The sequence below is a fragment of the Arachis ipaensis genome, chromosome B6, assembly GCF_059453495.1.
Source record: "Arachis ipaensis isolate K30076 ecotype BB chromosome B6, ASM5945349v1, whole genome shotgun sequence".
Lineage (NCBI taxonomy): Eukaryota > Viridiplantae > Streptophyta > Magnoliopsida > Fabales > Fabaceae > Arachis > Arachis ipaensis.
In genome coordinates, this window is record NC_142441.1 from 87,118 (window position 1) to 109,095 (window position 21,978).

Sequence of the window (21,978 nt, forward strand, 5' to 3'; positions counted from 1 at the left end):
ATAAAAAATATATAAAAATGCATACTAAAAATTTAACTAATGTAAAATAAAGTTAAATAAAAAAATATGTATACTGTATAAAATATATGCATATCGTCTCATGTGTATTTTTATAAAATTATGAGTTTTTCAAAAATCCATCCCAATAATTTAAAAATCACAACAATCAAATATTTTTAAATGCTAGAATTAATGATTCAATTTAAATATTAATAAAAATACACTTAAAAATAATTATACGCATAACATCTACTCACAACTTGGTTCTAAAGAGTCGAAAGTAATTTTGATTACGTTACCGAGCTACGAATGATATCCAACAACTCTAAAACTCTAGAAATATGATGATGATGATGATGATGATGATGATGACGACGATGATGATGATATTATTTGTGAGTTAATAATATTGTGGATTAACACAATCTTACTCAATTTTTATATCCACAAGTATAAAAATAACAAAAATTAGAGATATAATTAATTATTGAATCAACTAGTTATTTTAAAGTCTCAATAATAATTAAAATTTAAAAATTAAATGCTTGTTTTACTTATTAATATGAAACTCCATGATTTAGAATGTAAAAATAAGATTTAAATAACCAGAAATAGAGTAGAAAAGAAAAAAAATAAGATAAAGAAAATGAGTTTAATAATACTGTGTGCGATTACAAGAAGAGATAAAAAGATAGGTATGGCAACGGGTACCCACGGAAGCGGGGACATACTACCTGCTCCTTGTCCCCCGTCCCCCGCCTCCATATTCAGTTCCCGTCTCTGTCTCGTCCCCGTAACGGGTAACAGATAACGGAAACCCCGTATCTACTGGGGATTGAGGAATCTATGAATATCTGCGGATTTTCAAAAAATTAAAAAAATTAGAAACAAATGAAAAAATATATTAAACATCATGTTCCTTGTCTCCAAAGATGTTAACAACAACAAAGACATTAACCTAAGATTGAATAAAAGATATAAACCATGAATCAGAATCACATTAATCCTAGATTGAATCACAAATATAAATTATAATTAAATTAAAAATCATGAATCATAATCACATAAACCTAACTTTAGATTAACCCAAGCTTTAATCAAAAATATAAATCATGAATTAGAATCACATTAACCTTAGATTGAATCACAAATATAAATTATAATTAAATTAGAAATTAAAATCAGAATTTCATTAACCTAACTCCAGACGCGGACGAACGACGAAGATGCGATGACCGGCGACGAGGAGAAGACGACAATCGATAATGACGCGACGAGGAGAAGAAGACGAGGTGAACGTGACGATGAGCTCGAGAGGTGCGGTGAGCGACTGAGCCACCGAAGGGATGAGAGGTGGCGCTGAGGGACCAAAGAGATGGAAGGTGGCGGTCAACGGTTGGCGGTGTTCGGGAGAGAAGAGACTAAGAATTTGATGAGGAGAAGAGAAGAGAGGTTCTAAAGCACTGGAGGTTTTGGATTTTTGATATCCCATAATTTTTTTCGTGTCTCATATATATTATATATGTATTAGGATATTTTAGTCTTTTTATATAAATGGAAGTTAAACAAATTTTTATAAAGCAGAGACTTTTACCCTGTTATGTTTTCTTCCTATTTATTATACGGGATTTCGTTTCTTATTCCTACAAATAAAAATTAGTCCCATATTTATTTCGAGAGGCGGAAGAATTAAATGGATGATGGGAGAAGAGTCACGTGATTCACTTACCTTTTTCTTTTTTCCCGGTTACTACAAAATACAAATTGTTACTTGCTAAAGGATGTTTTTCACTCTTTTAATGGAATTAAATTTGTAAGAAATTTTATTCAAACATCTATATAATTTGATAAAGTAATTTTTCGAATAAAAAAAGTACTTTTCTTTTAAAAATATAAATTCAGACACTATATAATTTGTATATTACAAGAACAAAAAAATAATAAAAGTTACACAGATTAAATTGATAACAATTAACTATGAATAATTTTCTAAAAAATATATAACTTATATAACTATTAATAAAAGTTTAAATTTTTTATTTTTGATATTTTTTAAATAGTCTTAGATTTACTGACATCAAAATTAATATTAAAAAAGTAAGCCCATACAAATAAAAAAGAAAAAGGCTAACTTCTGGCCAAACTTGGTATATGCTTGGCTCCACAAACTGGTTCAATCTCATATTTTTAAAATGCCTTGAACTTGTAGACCACATCTTCGTATAAATAAAATTTGTCCGATTTAATCAGTTATGTTAGATAATTAATAATTCTTTTGAATAATATTAATAATTGACTCTAAAATTGGACTAATTCAAATAAAATACACTATATTTTTAAATTATTCATCTAAATATTAATATTAAAATAATTATCTACACACCTAATAAATTAAATATCCAGTATATCCATTGTTCACATTGTTTAATATTTTTCATTGTTTATCTATATTTTTCCTTAATGAATTCGAGATTTTACATGTGTCCTATTGTCATTAGTGGGACATTTGTAGTCTTTTAAAACGTTTTAAACATTTGTATTTAAGTGATTACCATAAAATAAACATTACCTATTACCATAAAATAAACTACCTAAAAGATTATGTGTAAATTACATAAATACATGTCGATAGCTTAATTTTTGTGTATGGAGGTTTTATTTTTTGAAAAAATAAGAATAATTTAATCTAGTGAATATTTAGTCTTTACGCGTTAGTTAAAGAAAAAAACGAGGAAAGTAGTTAGAAAGGTAGAGTTGATAAGGAGACAATGAAGATACACTTGGTATTCGATAAATTTAGTGTTGTCTGGTGTTCTAAATTTGGCATGAATGATAGAAATACGACGAATTGAAGGCTGCAATGCGTAATTTCTCTATATTTCTATTGCCGCTACTTAGATTTAATTTAATTTGTTTGTGTTGCATGTGCATGCATGCATCTGCCACTATCCGATCCATATGTTTGTGTAATATATTACTATTGAAAATTCGATGATTGAGAATCATCATCAACATCAGATTAAATGAGCTGCTTCTCTTGCCTTGTTGATGATGATCACCACGGGAAGCATGGGCCCGGAGAGATGAACAGAATGGAATTATTAATTGAGAACTACTTCAAGAAGAATAATGCAGGGAGAGGGCGGAAGAAGAAGAAGCAGGATCGGGGTGAAAGCAAGACAGACGCTGCCATCAGCTTTGGTTTTCGGGAGCTTGAATGGGCAACCGACACTTTCAAGGAAGCCAACTTGATTGGGGAAGGCGGTTTTGGAAGGGTCTACAAGGGTCGTCTCTTGACAGGCCAGGCATGCATCCATGTTATTTATTTTACAAATATATATATGATATAGACATGACTTAGCTTTGATATATAGGTGGTTGCTGTAAAACAATTAAATCATGACGGGCATCAAGGTTTTCAAGAATTTGTGACGGAGGTGCTTATGCTTAGCCTCCTCCACCATTCTAATCTCGTTAACTTGATTGGCTATTGCACCGATGGTGAGCAGAGGCTGTTGGTGTATGAATATATGCCCATGGGTAGCCTTGAAGATCATCTTTTTGGTAATTATATTTAATTAATTAATGCTATCAATGACAATGCAACTAACGCAATGCAAGCTCTAATAATTATTGATGTTTAATTATTCATGAAATGAATTTGCAGCAGCGGATCCTACATTGAATAATAAGGAAGGAGGGCTAAGTTGGATAACTCGAATGAAGATCGCGGCCGGGGCTGCTCGTGGGCTGGAGTATCTCCATTGCAAAGCAAATCCACCTGTTATCTATCGCGACTTGAAATCGGCGAATATCTTATTAGACAATGATTTCAACCCAAAACTCTCAGATTTTGGGCTCGCCAAGCTAGGGCCTGTTGGAGACAACACCCATGTTTCCACCAGAGTCATGGGAACGTACGGCTACTGCGCCCCCGAATATGCCATGAGTGGAAAATTAACTCTTAAATCCGATATTTACAGCTTTGGTGTTGTCTTGCTCGAGTTGATCACTGGTCGTAAGGCCATGGATTTCACTAGAAAACAAGGCAGCCAAAACTTAGTTTCATGGGTACGTATATGGACGACGCCGCTATACATATACATACATGTACACATTCTTAAAAGTTACCTTAGCTTACTTGCATTGTCTGTGATTCATGCATGCAGGCTCGTGCTTTCTTAAGTGACAGGAAAAAGTTTAGGCAAATGGTTGACCCTCGATTGCGGGGAAGCTATCCTGTGCGTTGCATGCATCATGCGATTTGTATAACCGCAATGTGTCTCCAGGACCAACCAATTTTCCGTCCACATGTTCGTGATATTGTTGCTGCACTAGATTACATAGTTTCTCAGAGTATTCTTGAACTCGATAAGCATGGAAGACTGTCTGACATCAACTCATCACAACAAGAACCACAACCGCAAATTGCCACAAGTTAATCAATTTTCAATGGAATAATAATCACGTTCTCTGACAATATTGATTAATTGGCGAGTCCATCAACTTCTGCTAGTGGTTTGCGCCGCCATATAATATAGGTTTCCATATACAAGATATATATACACTTTGAAATAGAATAGTGAAAATAGAAAAACATTGTTCATACATCAAATATTCTTGACATCTATATAAAAATTTAAAAAGATAAATTCTAGTCAACTCTCTTATTTAAGGGTATATTACCTTTTATAATATGTTTTATAGCTATTAAAAGAATTTAATTAGAATTTGGACAACTATATAACCATCTATGATAAAATTATTGACTTCATTTCTTTTGTTTTGAATTAACCATTAATTATTATTTAAACAACGTTAATAATTTATATTCGTCATAAAACATGTGTGCAAATTAAATTACACAAAATTTTAATTCAAACAAATTAATGCATATTTGAATTAGATTAACCACACTAGATCACTACAAAATTTTAACCGCAAGTTGATAGGATAAATATTACTAAAAAATAAATTATTCTGGATAGTGGACTTTTTTTTTTGGTCAAGTTCGTTCATTCACACTGAAACTTGGCTTCAATTATACTTGCAATAATTAATAATTAAATAATTAAAAGGATTATTAATCACACACAAGTGTGACCAAAGAATATTTGATTCAATGGTTAATTTTCTCGTTTCATTTTTTTTTGGCAGCAGGAGAAGATTAAAGAAATTATTACAAAAAAATATATTGAATACCGTTAGATTTAGCGTGACACATTAGCATTAGCTTTATCGGTAAATTTGCCGATGATTTATATTTTAGATTTGTCAGGTCAAATTATTATCAACAGATGTTCGTTTTCAACGATAAATTCGTCGATAATAATTGGAGAAAAAACGGGAAAATAGGCGCGAAATTTTATGTGGGATTTAGCGGTGAATTTTTTTCGCCAGTAAATCTAATTAGTGGAATGCTGCCTTTTGGTAACCCACAATGCGTTACTGTCAGATTTATCTGCCGATAAACTTAATTGCCCTAATTTAAAACGTGAACCTTTTCCCTCATCATTTTCGAAACACACATCCTCTCTCTCCAATATACCCTTCTCTCTCTACTTTTGACAGCCCGTCCGACCATCCTTTGCCAGCGCCGACCACCTACATTCTTTTAGAAAGACTATGTGGACTCGTCTTAATCCTGTTTATGATGACGCGGGAATTTGCACAGTACAAATCCCTTTCGGCAAGTGCACCAAATCGTCAAGTAATAACTCACAAGAGTGAGGTCGATCCCACAGGAATTGATGGATCAAGCAACTTTAGTGAGGTGAATTATCTAGTAAAGCTAATATTTAAAGAGTTTGGTGAAATTTAATGAGCAAAAAATAGATCCACAATGAAAATAGAACAACAGGATGTAGAGTACTAAAAATTTAAGTGCTGAAAAGTAAAGGATAGAAACTTAAATGTCAGGAAATGTAAAGGACTAAAACTTAAAGGACAAGAAAATAAAGGCAAGAATGTAAATGACAATAGAATGTAATTTGCATGAAATGTAAAGGGCGTTGGGTGCTGGAAATTAAAAGGAAGCAATAAATTCAAGGTAATTAAAGTGAATTAAAGGAAATCAAAGTGAAGAATGACAAAGAGAAAGATTCATTAGGGATTGGAGATATCATAATCCATCATAAATCAATCACTACAAGAAAGTATTAGAATAGCGACCGATTTTAGAGACCGAAAAAACTGGTTGTTAATAGCGACCGATATAAAATTTCTAGGACTAAAAAAATATTAGTCGCTAAATCGGTCGCTAAATTACATTTAGCGACCGATTTTAGCGACCAAAAAAATTGGTCACTAATAACAACCGAACTAGCTACCGATAAGGTTTTAATACAACCAGAATAAAGCTGTTCACTAAAATCGGTGGCTATTTTCTCATTTAGCGACCGAATTAGCAACCAAAATAGAAAGTAATGTCTTTGGGACTGTTGGTCACAAAAGCGGTCGCTATTTTTTATTTTAGTGACTGATTTTGTAACTGATAGTGAAAGGGTGAACAATTGTATGGTTGCTAACGTACTGGTCGCTAAATCGGTTGCTAATTGTTAAATTAGTGACTGATTTTAGTGACTAACAGAATCAGTCACTAATATCCACCAAATTAGCAACCGATTAATTTTATAAAACTAAAATAAAAATGGTCGTTAAAATCGGTCACTATTTTTTTATTTAGCAACCAATCGATAGGTAAATAGAATAAAACTTGGTTAGTTACTAATTTGGTCACTGAATTACAACATAAGAACCCTAACTTTAATTTCAAAATCACCAACATACCTCCCACCTGTTTGTTCCTCCGCTCACATTCTCTTCACTCCCCCACCTCCAACCCCTCTCCCCCATATACACACAACACACAGTTCAGCAAACCAAAAAGGAAATAAACGAAAATAAAATGGGAAAAAAGGGAGAAAGAGAGATCTATGAGAGAGCAGAGGAGATCGGAGAACAAAGAAGAGGAGGGGGCTTTGCCGCCACCGTCGTGCACTACCACCGACGTCATGACGCCGAGCCACCACACAAGGAGAGAAGGAGACGTCGTCGCTGCTGCTGCCGTCGAGCAGAACCGTTTCCAGCGAGGGAGAGCGCGCGTTGCGAGCCAGAAATTCCGGGGGGAGGAAGAGGAGCTGTCGCACCCCGCCGCTGTCCAATCACCGTCGAGCTGGGTTCACCGTCGCGCCTCACTACGCGTCACCATTGAGCTTCGAAGAGAGAGGGAAAAGAAGTGCGATAGTGGGAGCTCCGTTGAAGCTGGTCACCGTCCCTGCTGCCGTCCGAGCCGTCGCCAGGGGAAGCCCCTGCCGCCGTTGCCACAGGTGGAGTCCGCCATCGAGCTGTGCACCGTTGGTGGAGCTATACCTTGCCGGAGTTGCTTTACACCACTGTCAGTTCAGTTTCACCGCAATCCTGCTCCACTTGTGCGTTCTATTTTGCTTTCATTTTATTTATCTGTTTGTTCTGGTTTTTAATTCCATTTTAGTTTCTGCCTTGTCCTGAATTTTCAAAACTATTTACATCTTCATTTTTTATCAAATTCGAATTCCTTGTTTTGCTGTGATCACTATCATTGCAGTAGAAAGTTGCTATGGCTGCGAGAGTGATTAGAGATGTTGCTGTCGCTATCTCGGTTGCGTTGGGGTGCCGCTGCTACTGCGAATTTAGGGCAAAAGAGGGTTTGTCATGTTTAATTTATGAGTAAGACTAATTGTAGTGAGAACAGAAGGGAAACAATATAATATAATCATAGAGTTAAGTTGGCAATAAGAATAAACAGCACAGAGTGTGGTGCTATGTTTGCTTTAACAACTTTTTTGTTTGTTTCTTTCTGCTCAAGAAGCTTCTTTACAATCTGTGCAAAATTAAATTTTAATAGTGATATATGTGAAATTTAGTTAAAAATTATAATTAGAAAGCAGCACGACTGATTTATCAACCGATTTTTAGAATTTTGAAGTTAGCTGTTAGAGATCGATTTAGCGACTGAAAATTTAGCGACCGATTTAGTGACCGAAATATCGGTTACCATTTAACGACCGATTTAGTGACCGAAATATTGGTTGCTATTTAGCGACCAATCTTATTAGCGACCGATTTAGCGACCAAAATTATTTTGTATTGTTAGGTGACCTTGTTTGAAAATCGGTCGCTAAAATCAGTCACTAAATATTAGCGACCAACATCGGTCGCTATTTTGAATTTAGCGACCAATGTTTTATCGACTACCAGAATCGGTCGCTATTCCGATAATTTCTTGTAGTGAACGGGTCTCAATTTTATTTTCAATCATATGAAGTAGATCTATGGCGGATTGGAATTAATTGAGTCCCAATTCCTTGGCAACCCAATTTTTCTAATCACAATCAATTTACCAATTCCTTGATCTAACTGTCATGAGAAGAGGTTAAGTGCATATCTCTTATCCATGAGCCACACAAACTCTCAAGATCTCAATTCCTCCCGAATGGTGTTGATCAAGAGAGTTGTGAGAGATAGAGCTTCAATCTAATTTCCATGATTCTTCTTCCGAGGCTCACATAGAAATTCATGGATCTAAAACCCCCTTCCAGAGTGAATTGATCAAAATGAAAATAGAAGTTATCTCTTAGCTACAACAAGCGGATTGAAAAGAAGAAGAATTTCTTTCAATCATGTGAATTACAATAGAGCTCCTACCCCTAATGACTGGGGTTTAGTTAATGATCGCTCTAAGAACAAGTGCAAGAAATTGAAATTGCATGAAAATAAACTAAGCTTAATGTAAACTCAAATGTAAAATTCCAGAAAAGAAGAAGTGTATGAAATTGAAATAGCATAAAAATAAACTAAATAGCATAAAATTGAAATTGGTGTTCCGGCTGACGTACGTCTTGCCACACTATATGAATTGATGAGAGAAGCATGTGCACTCTAGGAACAATAGTCCTAGTAATGTGGCTAATATTTTGAGACGGACACAAATATAACTTTTACATCAAGATAGGTACAAGTATCTTCATATTTTGTGGGTAACATATCTATGACTTAATTAAGGTTTATAATGATAATACCTCGTGTCTTTGTATTTTGTGACTTTCATAACTATAACTATTGTTAACTATGCTATTAGTAATGAGTTAGTCAAAAAAGTGTATGCTATTAGTAATGACTTGATCAAAGAGGTCCCTGTATTAAGTTTGTTAGTTTCATATGTAATGACTTGATCATGTAAGATTTTTTTTATGTGTATTTGTAAGTGTAATATAAGGCATCATATATTAATCAAGTCATATAATGTGATTGGTTAGCCTCATTAAAATCATGTACATGTAATTATTGATTTAGATATTTCTTCTCCTTGAAATTATTTTCGGTTTATGTATTGACATGAGTAATAAATAAAAATAAAATTTATATTTTATCTAATTAGATCACGCTAATTTTTTTACTATTATTATTATTATTATTATTATTATTATTATTATTATTATTATTATTATATCAAATTTGTATTCCTAACTTGTTATATTATAAATATAATTAAATTTTGTTGTCCTTATTTAATCACATTTATGAATATTTACATAATTGAATACATAATAATATTACTATATAATATGGAGGGTAATATTGTCATTATATAACTTAATTCATTTTTTCTCTCTATTTTCCTTTCCAAACAAACAACATAAATTATTTATCTTTCAATATCTTTCCATCTTATTTTCTTTTCATCCAAACACACCTATAGAAATTAAATTTCACTTCAATTTCTTTTCTTTCTATTTCTTTTCACTCAATTTCTCTCATTCCTATTTTTTTCCACCCCAAACAAAGTGTAAGTAATTGATTAACATACATGAAGAGGTACCCTCTTGCACTTTATTTGGATGGGGTGAATATGGAAGGAAAGAAAATATGAAGAAAGAAAATAGATGGAAATGTGAGTTTTTTGTTGTTTGGATGAGGAAGGAAAATAAAGTGGAAAGAACAAAATTGATGTGGGACCCATAAAAATGTTTTCTTCTCAAAGATGAGATGAAAATGGAAAGAAAATATGTAATAAATATAAAATTACTAATTTTTCCTTTGATTAATTAAAAAATAAAAGATATAAGGGTATTAATGTAATTTTTTCTATTATAATTTTCTCTCCTCTCACTTTTCTTTCCATCCAAACAAAAAAAAAAAATTTCTCTTTATTTTCTTTCCATCCATTTTCTCTTTATCCAAATAACACATAAAACAATCCATTTTTTCTTCTATTTTCATTCCTCTCATTTTCTTTCTTCTCATTTTCTTTCCTTTCATTTTCTATTATCTATCCAAATAAAGTGTTAGTTGCTATCACCCCATTCCACTCCCTCCAGTCTTTGTCAACAAAAATAGAAGCACTGATACACAATGAAGATCCACAAAAATGAACTACCTTAACGAATCAAACACTTATCAGATTCATGTCATGTCAATGAACATAAAGAGTGCATCAAGTTAGCATTTGCAATGTTGTGTGATAATCAAATATGAGAGGCATTCAAGTTATCATCATGAATAAACACTTTAGGGTTTCGATTGTCCTAAAAGTATAGCCTTCTCATCACTCATCAGTGAAGAAAAGAAAAAATCAGAAATGCCACAAAGTAAGGCTAATTTTTTTTGGTATGGAAGTAAGAGTGGTGATATATCTTAACATTATAATTTTCATGTTTTTAAAAACTGTAGAATGTACACAAATCGGAGGGTTCGATTTCATTGCACAGAGAGAGGGGCACAAATCGGATCCAGAGTTTTCTGAAATTGGACCCAAAGTTTTCTATCAGTACACAAATCGGACCCAGGATTTTCAGTACCCCCAATCGGACGGTCCAATTTCTCTTAGACAGCCATCATACACTAGTAAATCACCATACACCCTCATAATCCAGGTATACACCATTCCTTTCATCATATTAAAAATAAAAAGTTCACAAAGTAAACTATTAAACATTGATTTATCTAACCGGGCATTAAAAAATAGAGGAAAGTTATCATTAGTAGTTCAGTTAGTCCCCATCAAAGAACATCTGATATAAATTATTAATGAACTCAATTATTAACTTGGACCCATATAAATTACACTACATGAAATAGATACTATTATTCAATTCCTGACGCCTTTTTCACCTTATAAAAAATTTTCGAACATAATATTTAGATACTGAAACTTAATCTAAGATACCCTGTGAAAACAGCAGTTCCATAACACATGGAATGAAAAGTGACTAGTGCTGATACTTTGAACCCCTTCTTTTTCATTCTATATTTAGTAAAGGTTTAGCAACCATGCTTAGTATAACCAGAGTTAGTGCAATTAGAGCTAGAAAGGTCCTCAAACGCACCAAGAGAAGGCATCCTTAAGAGCACCAAAAGCCTTTGAGATACTCTTCCAAACATGAGAAGCATTGCAAGGGACAGGGCCATCTAAAACTCCCTCATTCCTCAGATACTTCGCCCTCAATAGAGCAACCCAAGGCTTGTCCTGACAATGAAAAAGTTGCCACACCAATTTACCAAGTAAAGATATATTAACACACGCAGGATCTCTAACACCCAGGCCACCAAATTTTTTTGGAGTGATCATGGTCCTCCAATTAACAAGAGAAAGACCTTTACCATCAACTTGACCCTTCCAAAGGAACTGTCTCATCATAGAAGATAATTTATCGCAAACCCAATTTGGAAAAAAAGATACCTGCATATGATAGACAGGAATGGATGCTGCAACAGAATTGATCAAGCAAAGTCTCCCTGCTTTATTTAGAAACCTTCCTTTCCAATTAGCTAATCTTCCCCTCACCTTTTCAATCACCGAATGAAAAGAAGCCCTACTGATACGGGAATGATTAAGGTTAACTCCAAGATATCTTCCTAAGTCCAAAGCAAAACGTATTGAAGAAACACTAGTAAAAATATCTCTTCTACGAGCAGTCACATTTTTAGAACAAAAAGCTTTAGACTTTTCAAGATTCACTTTCATGCCAGATGCCTTGCAAAAAATGTTAAGAGAATGCATGACCATTTGGACCTGACTCTTTGTAGCCTGACAGAAGAGTAAGAGATCATCTGCAAACATCAAATGAGAAAATTTTGGGCCACCCCTAGTGACAGAAACTGGTTTCCACACACCCTCAACCACCTTATGAGATATATAGCAAGCAAGTCTTTCCATACAAAGCACAAATAAGTAAGGAGACATTGGATCGCCCTGTCTAAGCCCCCTTCTAGGAGCAAAACTATCCAATCTATTCCCATTCCACATAATAGAAAGAGATGATGCACGGACACAAGTCATAATCAAATTAACAGTGATGATAGGAAAACCAAAAGCAATGAGAGTACTCTCCAAAAACCTCCAATCCACCCTATCATAAGCTTTTTCAAGATCAATTTTAAAAGCAAGAGTACCTTTCTTGGATTTTGTGTGCTTCATGAAATTCAGAATTTCTTGGGCCACAATAATATTATCAGGAGCACCACGACCCGGAATAAAACCTCCTTGTAAAGGACTAACAATATCTGGAAGAAAAGGCCGAAGTCGGTTAGTCAATACTTTGGTGATAATTTTATAAACAACATTACACAAGCTAATAGGCCTGAAATCCTTCATAAAGGTAGGGTTATCAATTTTAGGAATAAGCACAATCAGAGTTTCCATGATGCTAGGATTTAAGAACTCTCCCAAAAAAGCGCTCCGGACAATATTCCAAATCTCAGTGCCTACTATCTCCCAATATTCTTTAAAAAAATAAGCTTGAAAGCCATCTGGACCAGGAGCCTTAAAAGGGCTCATACTGAATACTGCTGACTTGACTTCCGCAAAAGAGACAGGGTCAATTAACCTAGCACAAGCCTCAGTGCTTAGAGTGGGCATCGGAACATCCCCTAAACAATCAACCTCAACCTCTTCCGTTGTACCAAAGAGATTCTTGTAAAAAGAGAGGGCTTCTTCCTGGAGAATATCTGGATCAGTAGACCAAGACCCATCTTTAACATATAATCCATGTACTCTATTATGGTTTCTACGCACCAAAGTCTGAAGATGAAAGAATTTAGTGTTTCTATCCCCATACTTGACCCACTGCTCTCTAGATTTTTGGTACCAAAAAAGTTCCTCTTGCAACAAAAGCCTATTGTAATCTTTCCTCAGTTCAGCTTCTTTAATTCTCAGAGATAACACATCGGTAACCTCTAAACGCCGTTGAATCTGATCAATCTGATATTCCAGCTTATTTTTTCGCACAAAAATATTTCCAAAAATCTTTGAGTTGAAGTCCAAAGAAGCCTGTTGAACCATCTTAAGCCTTTCGGTAACGCCTCCAAACTCTTGATTCCAAGCCTTACTAATAACATGTTTATAAGAAGGATGTGTTGCCCACGTAGCTTGGAACCTAAAAGGACGTGAACCTTTCACTCTGGGGCTACCATGACAACGAACTAAAATAGGACAATGATCAGAATGAAGCCTGCTAAGAATTTCAGAATAACCCTCAGGAAACATTGTCATCCACGCCTCATTAACTATAGCTCTATCCAACCTTTTAGCCAAGTCCCTGCCAGCCTGAACTGCTCTATACCAAGTATATCTCCTACCAGTCACTTTAAGATCAAAGAGCTCACAGTCATCTAGAGTAGTAACTAATAGACTAGCTCTGTGAGAAGAAAATAAGCACCTGTACTCTCATCTGGTGCCACAATCTCATTAAAATCACCAACTGCCATCCATGGTCTATTATGGCCTGAATTAATAGAACGCAAATGATCCCAAAGCATACATCTTTTTTCGAATTGAGGACTCCCATATACTGCACTACAAAGCCAAACTAAGTTACCCACACTCACTTTCACTGTGATACATTGGTCAATTTGATCAATAACCACACAAGAAGTATTAGCAATAGAAGATAGAAACCAAATGCCACCCCTGTGTCCTACTGCTTCCTCAATACCAACACAATGAAAACCCAACTTATCCCAAAAATTCTTCAAATTATTAAACATGGTATGAGTCTCAAAGAGAAAGAAGAAAGATGGTTTATATATTCTCACCAAATTTTTGCAATGCACACGGGTCATCTTGTTAGACGCACCCCTCACATTCCAGGCTATGATATTGAAACTATCCATAAAAATAGCAAAAAGGGAGCTCCAATAACAAACCCGAGACTCAACATGATGTCCCTGTCTTCGACGATCCTGCCTTTAATGGACTCTCAAGTTGCAGCCCAATTTTCTCCGTCGAAACTTGCACCATACCCGCCGTCGATGCTCCATCCTTATCTACTGGTGAATTCTGCAAAGAGTTTGGGCGAGGACGCTTTCGCACAGTGCCATTTGTTGTCTCACCTTGCTGCTGATGATGAACATTGTGCCGGATCCCCGAAGAAGCCACACTAAACGATTTTCCAATATTGATGCCCCTGCTTAATTTTACTTTGGATCCAGTAGCATGTGTTGTACGTTGGTGATTAGGCCTTGTCCAAGTATTGGTAGCCTTGTTAGGAGTCTTCTTTACTTTTGGTTGGACCTGATGGGTGCTAAGAGAAGGCTTTTGACCCATTTTATACTTTCCTTTCCTAATCACTTGAGTCCAACCTTCCAAATCCTCATGTTGTGCATGGTCTACATGAACAGCATGCAAATCACTCTCCACCAAATCCGGGACAGTAACTTTTACAGTCTCATCTCCAAGATTCTTGCCAAAATGAAAACTTGCCTTTTCTACATGTACTGGATTTTTTGAATTTGAGCTTTCTGGCTGCTTTGCTACATCGCTGATCACCTTGGCATTAGTTCCTCCTCCTGCATTGCTGTCAGTCTTGCACACCTTCATATCATGACCAAACTTGAGACAGGAGCCACAAATAAGGTGAAGACTTTCATATTCAACCTCATATTCAACACCTTCAACAAGAATCTTCTTAGTCACTGGCAATCCTAAATCTATCTGAACACATGCTCGAGCATATCGTCCTCTTTCAGCTAATTTTGTTGCCAAATCAACCTTAACGGGAATGCCAACTGCAGCCGCAACACGGAGCATTGCATCTTCTTGGTAGCACCAAATTGGTAATCCAGAAATTCTAATCCACACTAAAGTTGCTCCAAAACAGTTTTCACTTGATCTAAACTCTTGATCCCAAGGCTTCACAGCCACATAATTTCCCTCGATCATCCATGGACCTCCTAAGAGAACTTTTTCTCGCTCCTCAGCTACATCAAACTTCACAAGAAAGTAGTCAAATCCCACGTCCAATAAATCAAAACCTCCCTTAATCCTCCATACCGTTCGGAGTTTATGAGACAATGCAGTGTAGCTATAATGTTTACCTAGCACCTTAATTACTATAGCATCCTTATAAGGTTCTGCCAAGCAATTCTTAGCTTCTTGGGTAAACGTGACACTCGGTGGCAAGAGATCTCCTTGCTTCCCAGAAACTACCGCAATGTTATCTCCCGATAAAGTTTCAACAAGTGAAAAAGCTTTAGCAATCTTGGAACCCACAACTTTGTCCCTGAAAGAAACCTTCAAAGGCTTAGAAACCCCTCCCGAAATATGATCCTCCTTTTCCCCTGATGCAATCCCTCCCCCGCTCTCCCCCTTATCTCTTCCGCCGACATTATCGGCTGCCTTACCGTGTTTCACCCTCAAAGTCTCTTTCCCGCTCACTCCACCGCTCATCTTCGATTTTCAAAATTGTACAGAGTACGGAGTACGTACTCCCACTAAACCCTAATTTTCTTCTCCTTCTTCACTCTGTAATTTTTTCAATTCAGATCTTTTTTACTTGGCACATTAAATGATAGGAAGATGTTGATAAAATAGTTAAATTATTTATTATTTGATTATTCTATTATGTTAAGTTTAATTATTTTAATTGTTAATTATTTAATTAAAAATATGTAAATTAATATGTATAAACAAAGACAAAATCTTGTGTAAAGAAAGAGGAGCAATGCTCCCTCTTAATTTTTTTTAACAAATTATGTATACATTTTTATTTAATTTTTTTTATAAAATTAATTTTTAGTTTTTTTTTTTTCAAAATATAACATAGCTCCGTTCGGCCGTTCTTATGTATCTTTCTATACTAGTAAACTTGGAAGAGCTCAAGCTGACATGGCATTTTAATAGAATTATGAGTTTTTTTTTTTTAAAATGAAATTGTCCTAAAATCAGATCTTTCTATCAAATATATATATATATATATATATATATATATATATATATATATATATATATATATATATATATATATGCGCAAGCTACAAAATATGATCTAATGATGATTTCTACCAACTACGTAGGTATGGTTTCGTAGGTCTGAAACTACTTCTCAATACTTTCATAGATATTGATACGTGTACTTAGTTAGAAACTTTCAAATAAATTTATGAATTTTATGTTTCTTGGAAAAGACCAGAGTTTGTGAAATTTGCAGGGAACAGAAATCATTGCGTCTTCTCTAACTTCGTTGGTAAATGTTTCTGCATTTCTTTTTTTTTTAAAGGAAGAGGAGAGAATTTTGATTATTATTATTATTATTATTGTTTTTGTTGTTGTTGTTTTGTTGCAGTGTGGGCGGAGCTTACATTTTAGTTGAGAACAGAAGATCTCTTATTTAAGGGATGACCCAAGAATAAATCTGTGAGATACGAGGATAGGGAGATTTTTATCGATGAGTATATATCTGAAATAAAAGTTGTTTAGCATGCTGCAAAACGAGAGAACAAAGCCAAAAGAGAGAAACATGTATAAAGGTCTTTCTCTAGCATTTCTGTGACACGTTTCAGATATAACTCATTTGTTGATAATGTTACTGATTTTGCATCTATTATTTATGTTGATTTATTGCTTTGGTTTTATCCTGGAAAATACTCAGCATTTTTTTTAATAGCTTTATGACATGTTAATTAAGAATGCAAATGGAACCGTCATTGCCGTCAAAAAATTGAACTCCGAAAGCTTACAGGGGCTTGAGGAGTGGAAGGTAATCCATCCTAAATCCTACAACTACAACACCTTGCAGGACCAACAAACTTAATTGAGAATTTGCTGATACACATATACATTTGATAATTCATTTATGTGGATCGAACGGTGCAGTCAGAAGTAAATTTTCTGGGACGCCTCTCTCATCCTAACCTTGTTAAGTTGTTGGGATACTGCTTGGAGGAAGCAGAACTTCTTCTCATCTATGAATTTATGCAGAAGGGCAGTTTGGAAAACCACCTATTCGGAAGTAAGTGCTCTGTTGAATTAAGCTATTGGAGTACTCTGTTGAATTAAGCTATTGGAGTACTCTGTTGAGAAGTGTCTTATTTTAATTTGTTGCACAGGGGGCTCTGCTGTTCAACCACTTCCATGGGATATTAGGCTTAAGATTGCAATCGGAGCAGCTCGTGGCCTTGCCTTCTTGCATACATCCGAGAAAGTAATTTACAGAGACTTCAAGGCCTCCAATATATTGCTCGATGGGGTGAGTAACGTCGTTGAGTTATATATATAATAACATGAAGATGAACTCATACAATACAAATTGTTATTAGCAAAAATGGTGGATAGTTGAGCCATATAAGTTGTAGAATTATTGTCACGATGAGTTGTCTATTAGTATTTTTTGTGATGAACATCAAAATACATCTTTTACTTTAGGATGCACTATATATTGGGTCTATAACTTAAATTCTTGTTATGCTGCAGGCCTATAATGCAAAGATATCAGACTTTGGCTTGGCAAAACTGGGTCCTTCAGCTAGTCGCTCCCATGTGACAACTAGGGTGATGGGCACATATGGTTATGCAGCTCCTGAATATGTTGCTACAGGTGAGGTGATCTACTTGGAGGAGGTTTTGGAAACTGAATCAAGTTGATTAATGTAGAGCCTTGACATGTTATTACGATTGTACAGGGCATCTGTATGTGAAGAGTGACGTGTATGCATTTGGAGTAGTTTTGGTGGAGATGCTAACAGGGCTACGAGCACTTGACCCAAACCGCCCAAGTGGGCAACATAATCTAACAGATTGGATCAAACCATACCTGCATGATAGAAGAAAGCTGAAAAGCATTATGGATTTTCGGTTGGAAGGAAAATATCCGTCCAAAGCTGCATTTCGTATAGCTCAGCTTGCGCTGAGATGTCTTGAAACTGAGCCCAAACAGCGGCCGTCAATGAAGGAAGTTTTGGAGAGCTTGGAGCGATTTCATGCTGCCAATGAGAAGGAGGCCACTCAGATAAACATGCCTAAAACGTCTTTTTTTAAAGATGTTTTCATATTGTGTTTTAATTGGTTTCTGTATAATTTATTCGGTGTTCCTCATCACATATTATTAAATTCCTCAAAAGATTTTCTTTCCAAAAATACTAAAAAATATTTAATTTGGACTAAAATAAAAAAAGTAATAGATTAACTATTAGATTTTTTTAAGAGATTATTTACATAAAAAATATATCACATTCATAAATATATATATATATATATATATATATATATATATATATATATATATATATATATATATAAAACAAGCTCAAGCGTTTAAAAATTTTTATAAATAAAAAAATAATTAATTTATATTCGTACAATATATAAAATAATTACTATATTATTATTATATTATAGATTAAGATTCACTAATTTAATTTTTTTTTATTTTTAATATAAGTATTAGAAATAAATAAAATTTTTATAATTAAATGTAGTGTAACAAAATATATATAATATTAATTAGTTCTTAAAAATTTTAAAAAAATAGTTTCTCATTTTAGTAAAATAACTATTTATTAAAGTAGACAAATTAATTATTTTCTTCTCATATACGGTTTTTTTAAGACATAAAAGCAATTAATTAGGACATTGGTTAAGATAATTAAAGTCACTATTTCATTAAATTTTTAATTTAAAGAAAAATCTTAGTTAATCTTGGTATAGAAATTTCGAATTTAAAAACATTGACAAAAATTATGTTGAATTTTGATTTATTTTATTTTCATTTAAATTAATCACTACATAAGTTAAAGTTCTGTTTTGAAGTTATATTCGAGCTTTAATCTGATTTTTAAAGTTTCAATTTACTTAGTTTGATTTTTTAATTTAGGTATCCGTGACTCATGTTAGGGTTTTAAGTGTTTAGTTGAAAATAAAAAATAAGGTAAAAAAATTTTAATTGTCACATCAAATAGTCGCTAGAATGTATAATGTAGTAGTCATTAGTCCATTTCAGCATGTCGTTAACGATTTTGTGAGACAGTGACAAAAATAAGATTAGGAACCAATGTGAGTCATAACTATTAAGTTGGGAGACATAATTGTTAGAACTGATTAGGAACCAATTGGGAGACATAATTTGTTGTTGCTTGATTAGGAACCAATTGTGAGTCATAACTATTAAATTGAGTAAATCAAAATTTTTGAAATTAGATTGAAATATAATTGTTAGAACTGAACCAGTGATCGAACCGATCAAGCTACTGGTTCACTGGTTTATTGGTTCAACTGATAAATCACTGGTTGAACCGATAAAACTGGTCTCACGTAAATATAAAATATAAAATAGTTAAAAACTTAAAATTAAAATTTGAAATACATATCTTCACTAACATTTTATGAAGAATCAAGTCTCAACTTCTAAAAATAACTAATATAAAAAAATCATAAAATTTTAATACTACAATAATGTCTTATTTTGACACAATAAAAAAATAATTAATTCACAAAGCCTATCATCTAACTATAATATCAGTAGATTTGAACACTAACATCAAAACAAATAACCTTAATCACAATACTAGCAATAAAATAGATCAAGTAAATTAATAAATTTTTAGTGAAATTTATATTTATATTAATAATGGTATATAATTAAAATATAATTAATTTTAAAAATAGAAAAAATAAAAATTAAATTAAATTAGATATTTATGTATACTATATAATTAGTATTTGTCAAATATAGTACTTAGAAGTGCAATGGCTAAGTGGCAAGTAGAGGTTACTTTTGCTCCAAGGTTCTTGGTTCGAGACCTTCTGGAGATATTTTAAAAAAATTTTCAAGCAGACCAGTTTGGTTAGACCGGTTTGCACCGGTTCTTACCAGTTCACACCGATCCAGTTCTAGTCCGGTTCACTAGTTTTCTGGTCGAACCAACCGATCCAGTTTGGTTTTTACAACTATGGATATAATAATGGTAATTAAGTTGACAATTCAGTTGTTTTAATGGTAATTAAAATCTAATAATAGTTTATAATAAAAGAAACATTCTTTTGCAACAATGAACCTATAGTAATAGTTAGGGGTGTTCATAGATTAGATCATATCCATATAAATCCACAGTATTTATCCGTATCTGATCTGTAATTTGAGAATATGATCTGATCTGTAAAATGATCGGATTGGATCGAATCGGATCCACACTCTAATCAGATAGAAATAAATATGTTTAAAAAAGTAAACAAAAAAAATTATTGACTTTTTTTATAAAAATAATTTTTTTTTTATATTTTTTATTTTATGGATATATTTGATATCTGATCCAAACATAAAAAGTGCGAATATCGAATTTGATCTAATGAGTTTAGTGTGGATTGGATCGAAATTTCAGCCATATCCCATCTGTAAACACCCCTAGCAATAATAACTAAAAAATTATAATGATTATATTTTTAACTAAGAGGAAGTGCAAAAAAAAGTACTAAATACAAGAACATTTAATCAAATATTAAAAAAAAATTTACTTTAAAACATACAGTTGGACTTTTTTTGCTCATATATATATATAATAATAATAATAATAATAATAATAATAATATGATAATTGTTTTGTATATCACACAAATATAAACGTTTTTTTTTCTATGATCTTAAGAAAGGTTTTGTAAGTCTCTAACTTTGTTGTCGATTTTTGTAGTGTTAGCTCTCATATTATCAATTTGATTCATATATAATTCGGATGATAAATTATTTGGTGACGTGCTTTCTTTTTTACTATGATATACTTGTTTATTATTATTATTATTATTATTATTATTATTATTATTATTATTATTATTATTATTATTATGTACATTAAAAAATAACAGGCCAAATTATTGCCATAACATAATAGAAGTATGGAAGTTTATCATTCTTCTCTAATAGAGGAAACAAAATTCTTTTCAATAATTTATTTAACGTTTAGTAGAATAAAAATAAATTTTATTAGAATAAATTTTAGTATGAGTTTAATATTTTTATTCATCATAAAATATTTATAGAATTACTCGTAGATAAATTTTGGAAAAAAGAAAAAAAACCATGATTTTTAATTTTATTTTTAAATAAACTTTATTTTTAATTTTAAAATAAATTTTATTTTTATTTTTTAATAATATTAATTTTTTACCGTATATAATTATTCAATTATTTTTTAATCATATATAAATAAAGGCTTTTTTACTTAAATAAATTAAACAAGTTCTAAAATTACTCAAATCCCCTAAATCAATTTTTGATACGTAAATATCCTAATCTTAATATTATATAAATCGTACTAGGGAAATGTGGTTTATATAATATGTTAACCATTATACCCTGGGACGATTTATGCATGAATGACTTCTGAGCAATAACACATAAATCGTCTTAAGGTTGCCAGCTTTATTAATTGTATGTAAATCGTTCCAGGTTAGGTGGTTTCAGGCAAAAACACAAGATCCTGCCACGATTTATGTGTAAGTTATAACCCCAGCGCCCTACCACGATTTATTTGTCAGCTATAATTCCCAACATCCTGCCATGATTTATGTTCGAATATCACACCCTAAGACCCAACTATGAGTTACCCACAACTCTTAACGTTACACAAAAAAATATACAAAAACCTCCATTTTCACCCTATCTAAACATTTCGTGATAAGGTTGGAGAGAAAGAGAGCCCGCAGCGATGCGAATGAGGCATTGAGTGACCGCA

General features: G+C 33.1%; 2 protein-coding genes and 1 pseudogene across 2 annotated transcripts; 2 read left to right on the forward strand and 1 right to left on the reverse strand.

Annotated features, from left to right (window-relative positions):
* Nucleotides 1-3,385: 3,385 nt before the first annotated feature.
* On the forward strand, nt 3,386-4,557 carry LOC107646236 (putative serine/threonine-protein kinase PBL21). Its single transcript, XM_021103591.2, has 3 exons — nt 3,386-3,564; nt 3,668-4,071; nt 4,170-4,557. Exons 1-3 carry the CDS (start codon nt 3,444-3,446, stop codon nt 4,440-4,442), a joined length of 798 nt encoding a protein of 265 aa, XP_020959250.1. The 5' UTR covers nt 3,386-3,443; the 3' UTR covers nt 4,443-4,557.
* Nucleotides 4,558-14,304: 9,747 nt separating this feature from the next.
* LOC148554386 (uncharacterized) lies at nt 14,305-15,706 on the reverse strand (annotated as a pseudogene).
* A 1,225-nt stretch (nt 15,707-16,931) lies between these two features.
* LOC107646235 (putative serine/threonine-protein kinase PIX13) lies at nt 16,932-21,743 on the forward strand. Its single transcript, XM_088489704.1, has 6 exons — nt 16,932-17,015; nt 17,132-17,267; nt 17,365-17,504; nt 17,729-17,852; nt 17,938-18,341; nt 21,693-21,743. The coding sequence occupies exons 1-6, from the start codon at nt 16,932-16,934 to the stop codon at nt 21,741-21,743; spliced, it is 939 nt and encodes a 312-aa protein (XP_088345830.1).
* Nucleotides 21,744-21,978: the final 235 nt, after the last annotated feature.

Bases quoted from the DNA above. Each gene is read 5' to 3' on its own strand.
- LOC107646235 (XM_088489704.1), top strand. From the start codon at position 16,932: ATGTTAATTAAGAATGCAAATGGAACCGTCATTGCCGTCAAAAAATTG. The intron at 17,505-17,728 runs GTGAGTAACGTC...GTTATGCTGCAG, and splicing joins CCAATATATTGCTCGATGGG to GCCTATAATGCAAAGATATC. The intron at 17,853-17,937 runs GTGAGGTGATCT...ACGATTGTACAG, and splicing joins TCCTGAATATGTTGCTACAG to GGCATCTGTATGTGAAGAGT.
- LOC107646236 (XM_021103591.2), top strand. From the start codon at position 3,444: ATGCTTAGCCTCCTCCACCATTCTAATCTCGTTAACTTGATTGGCTAT. The intron at 3,565-3,667 runs GTAATTATATTT...ATGAATTTGCAG, and splicing joins CCTTGAAGATCATCTTTTTG to CAGCGGATCCTACATTGAAT. The intron at 4,072-4,169 runs GTACGTATATGG...TCATGCATGCAG, and splicing joins GCCAAAACTTAGTTTCATGG to GCTCGTGCTTTCTTAAGTGA.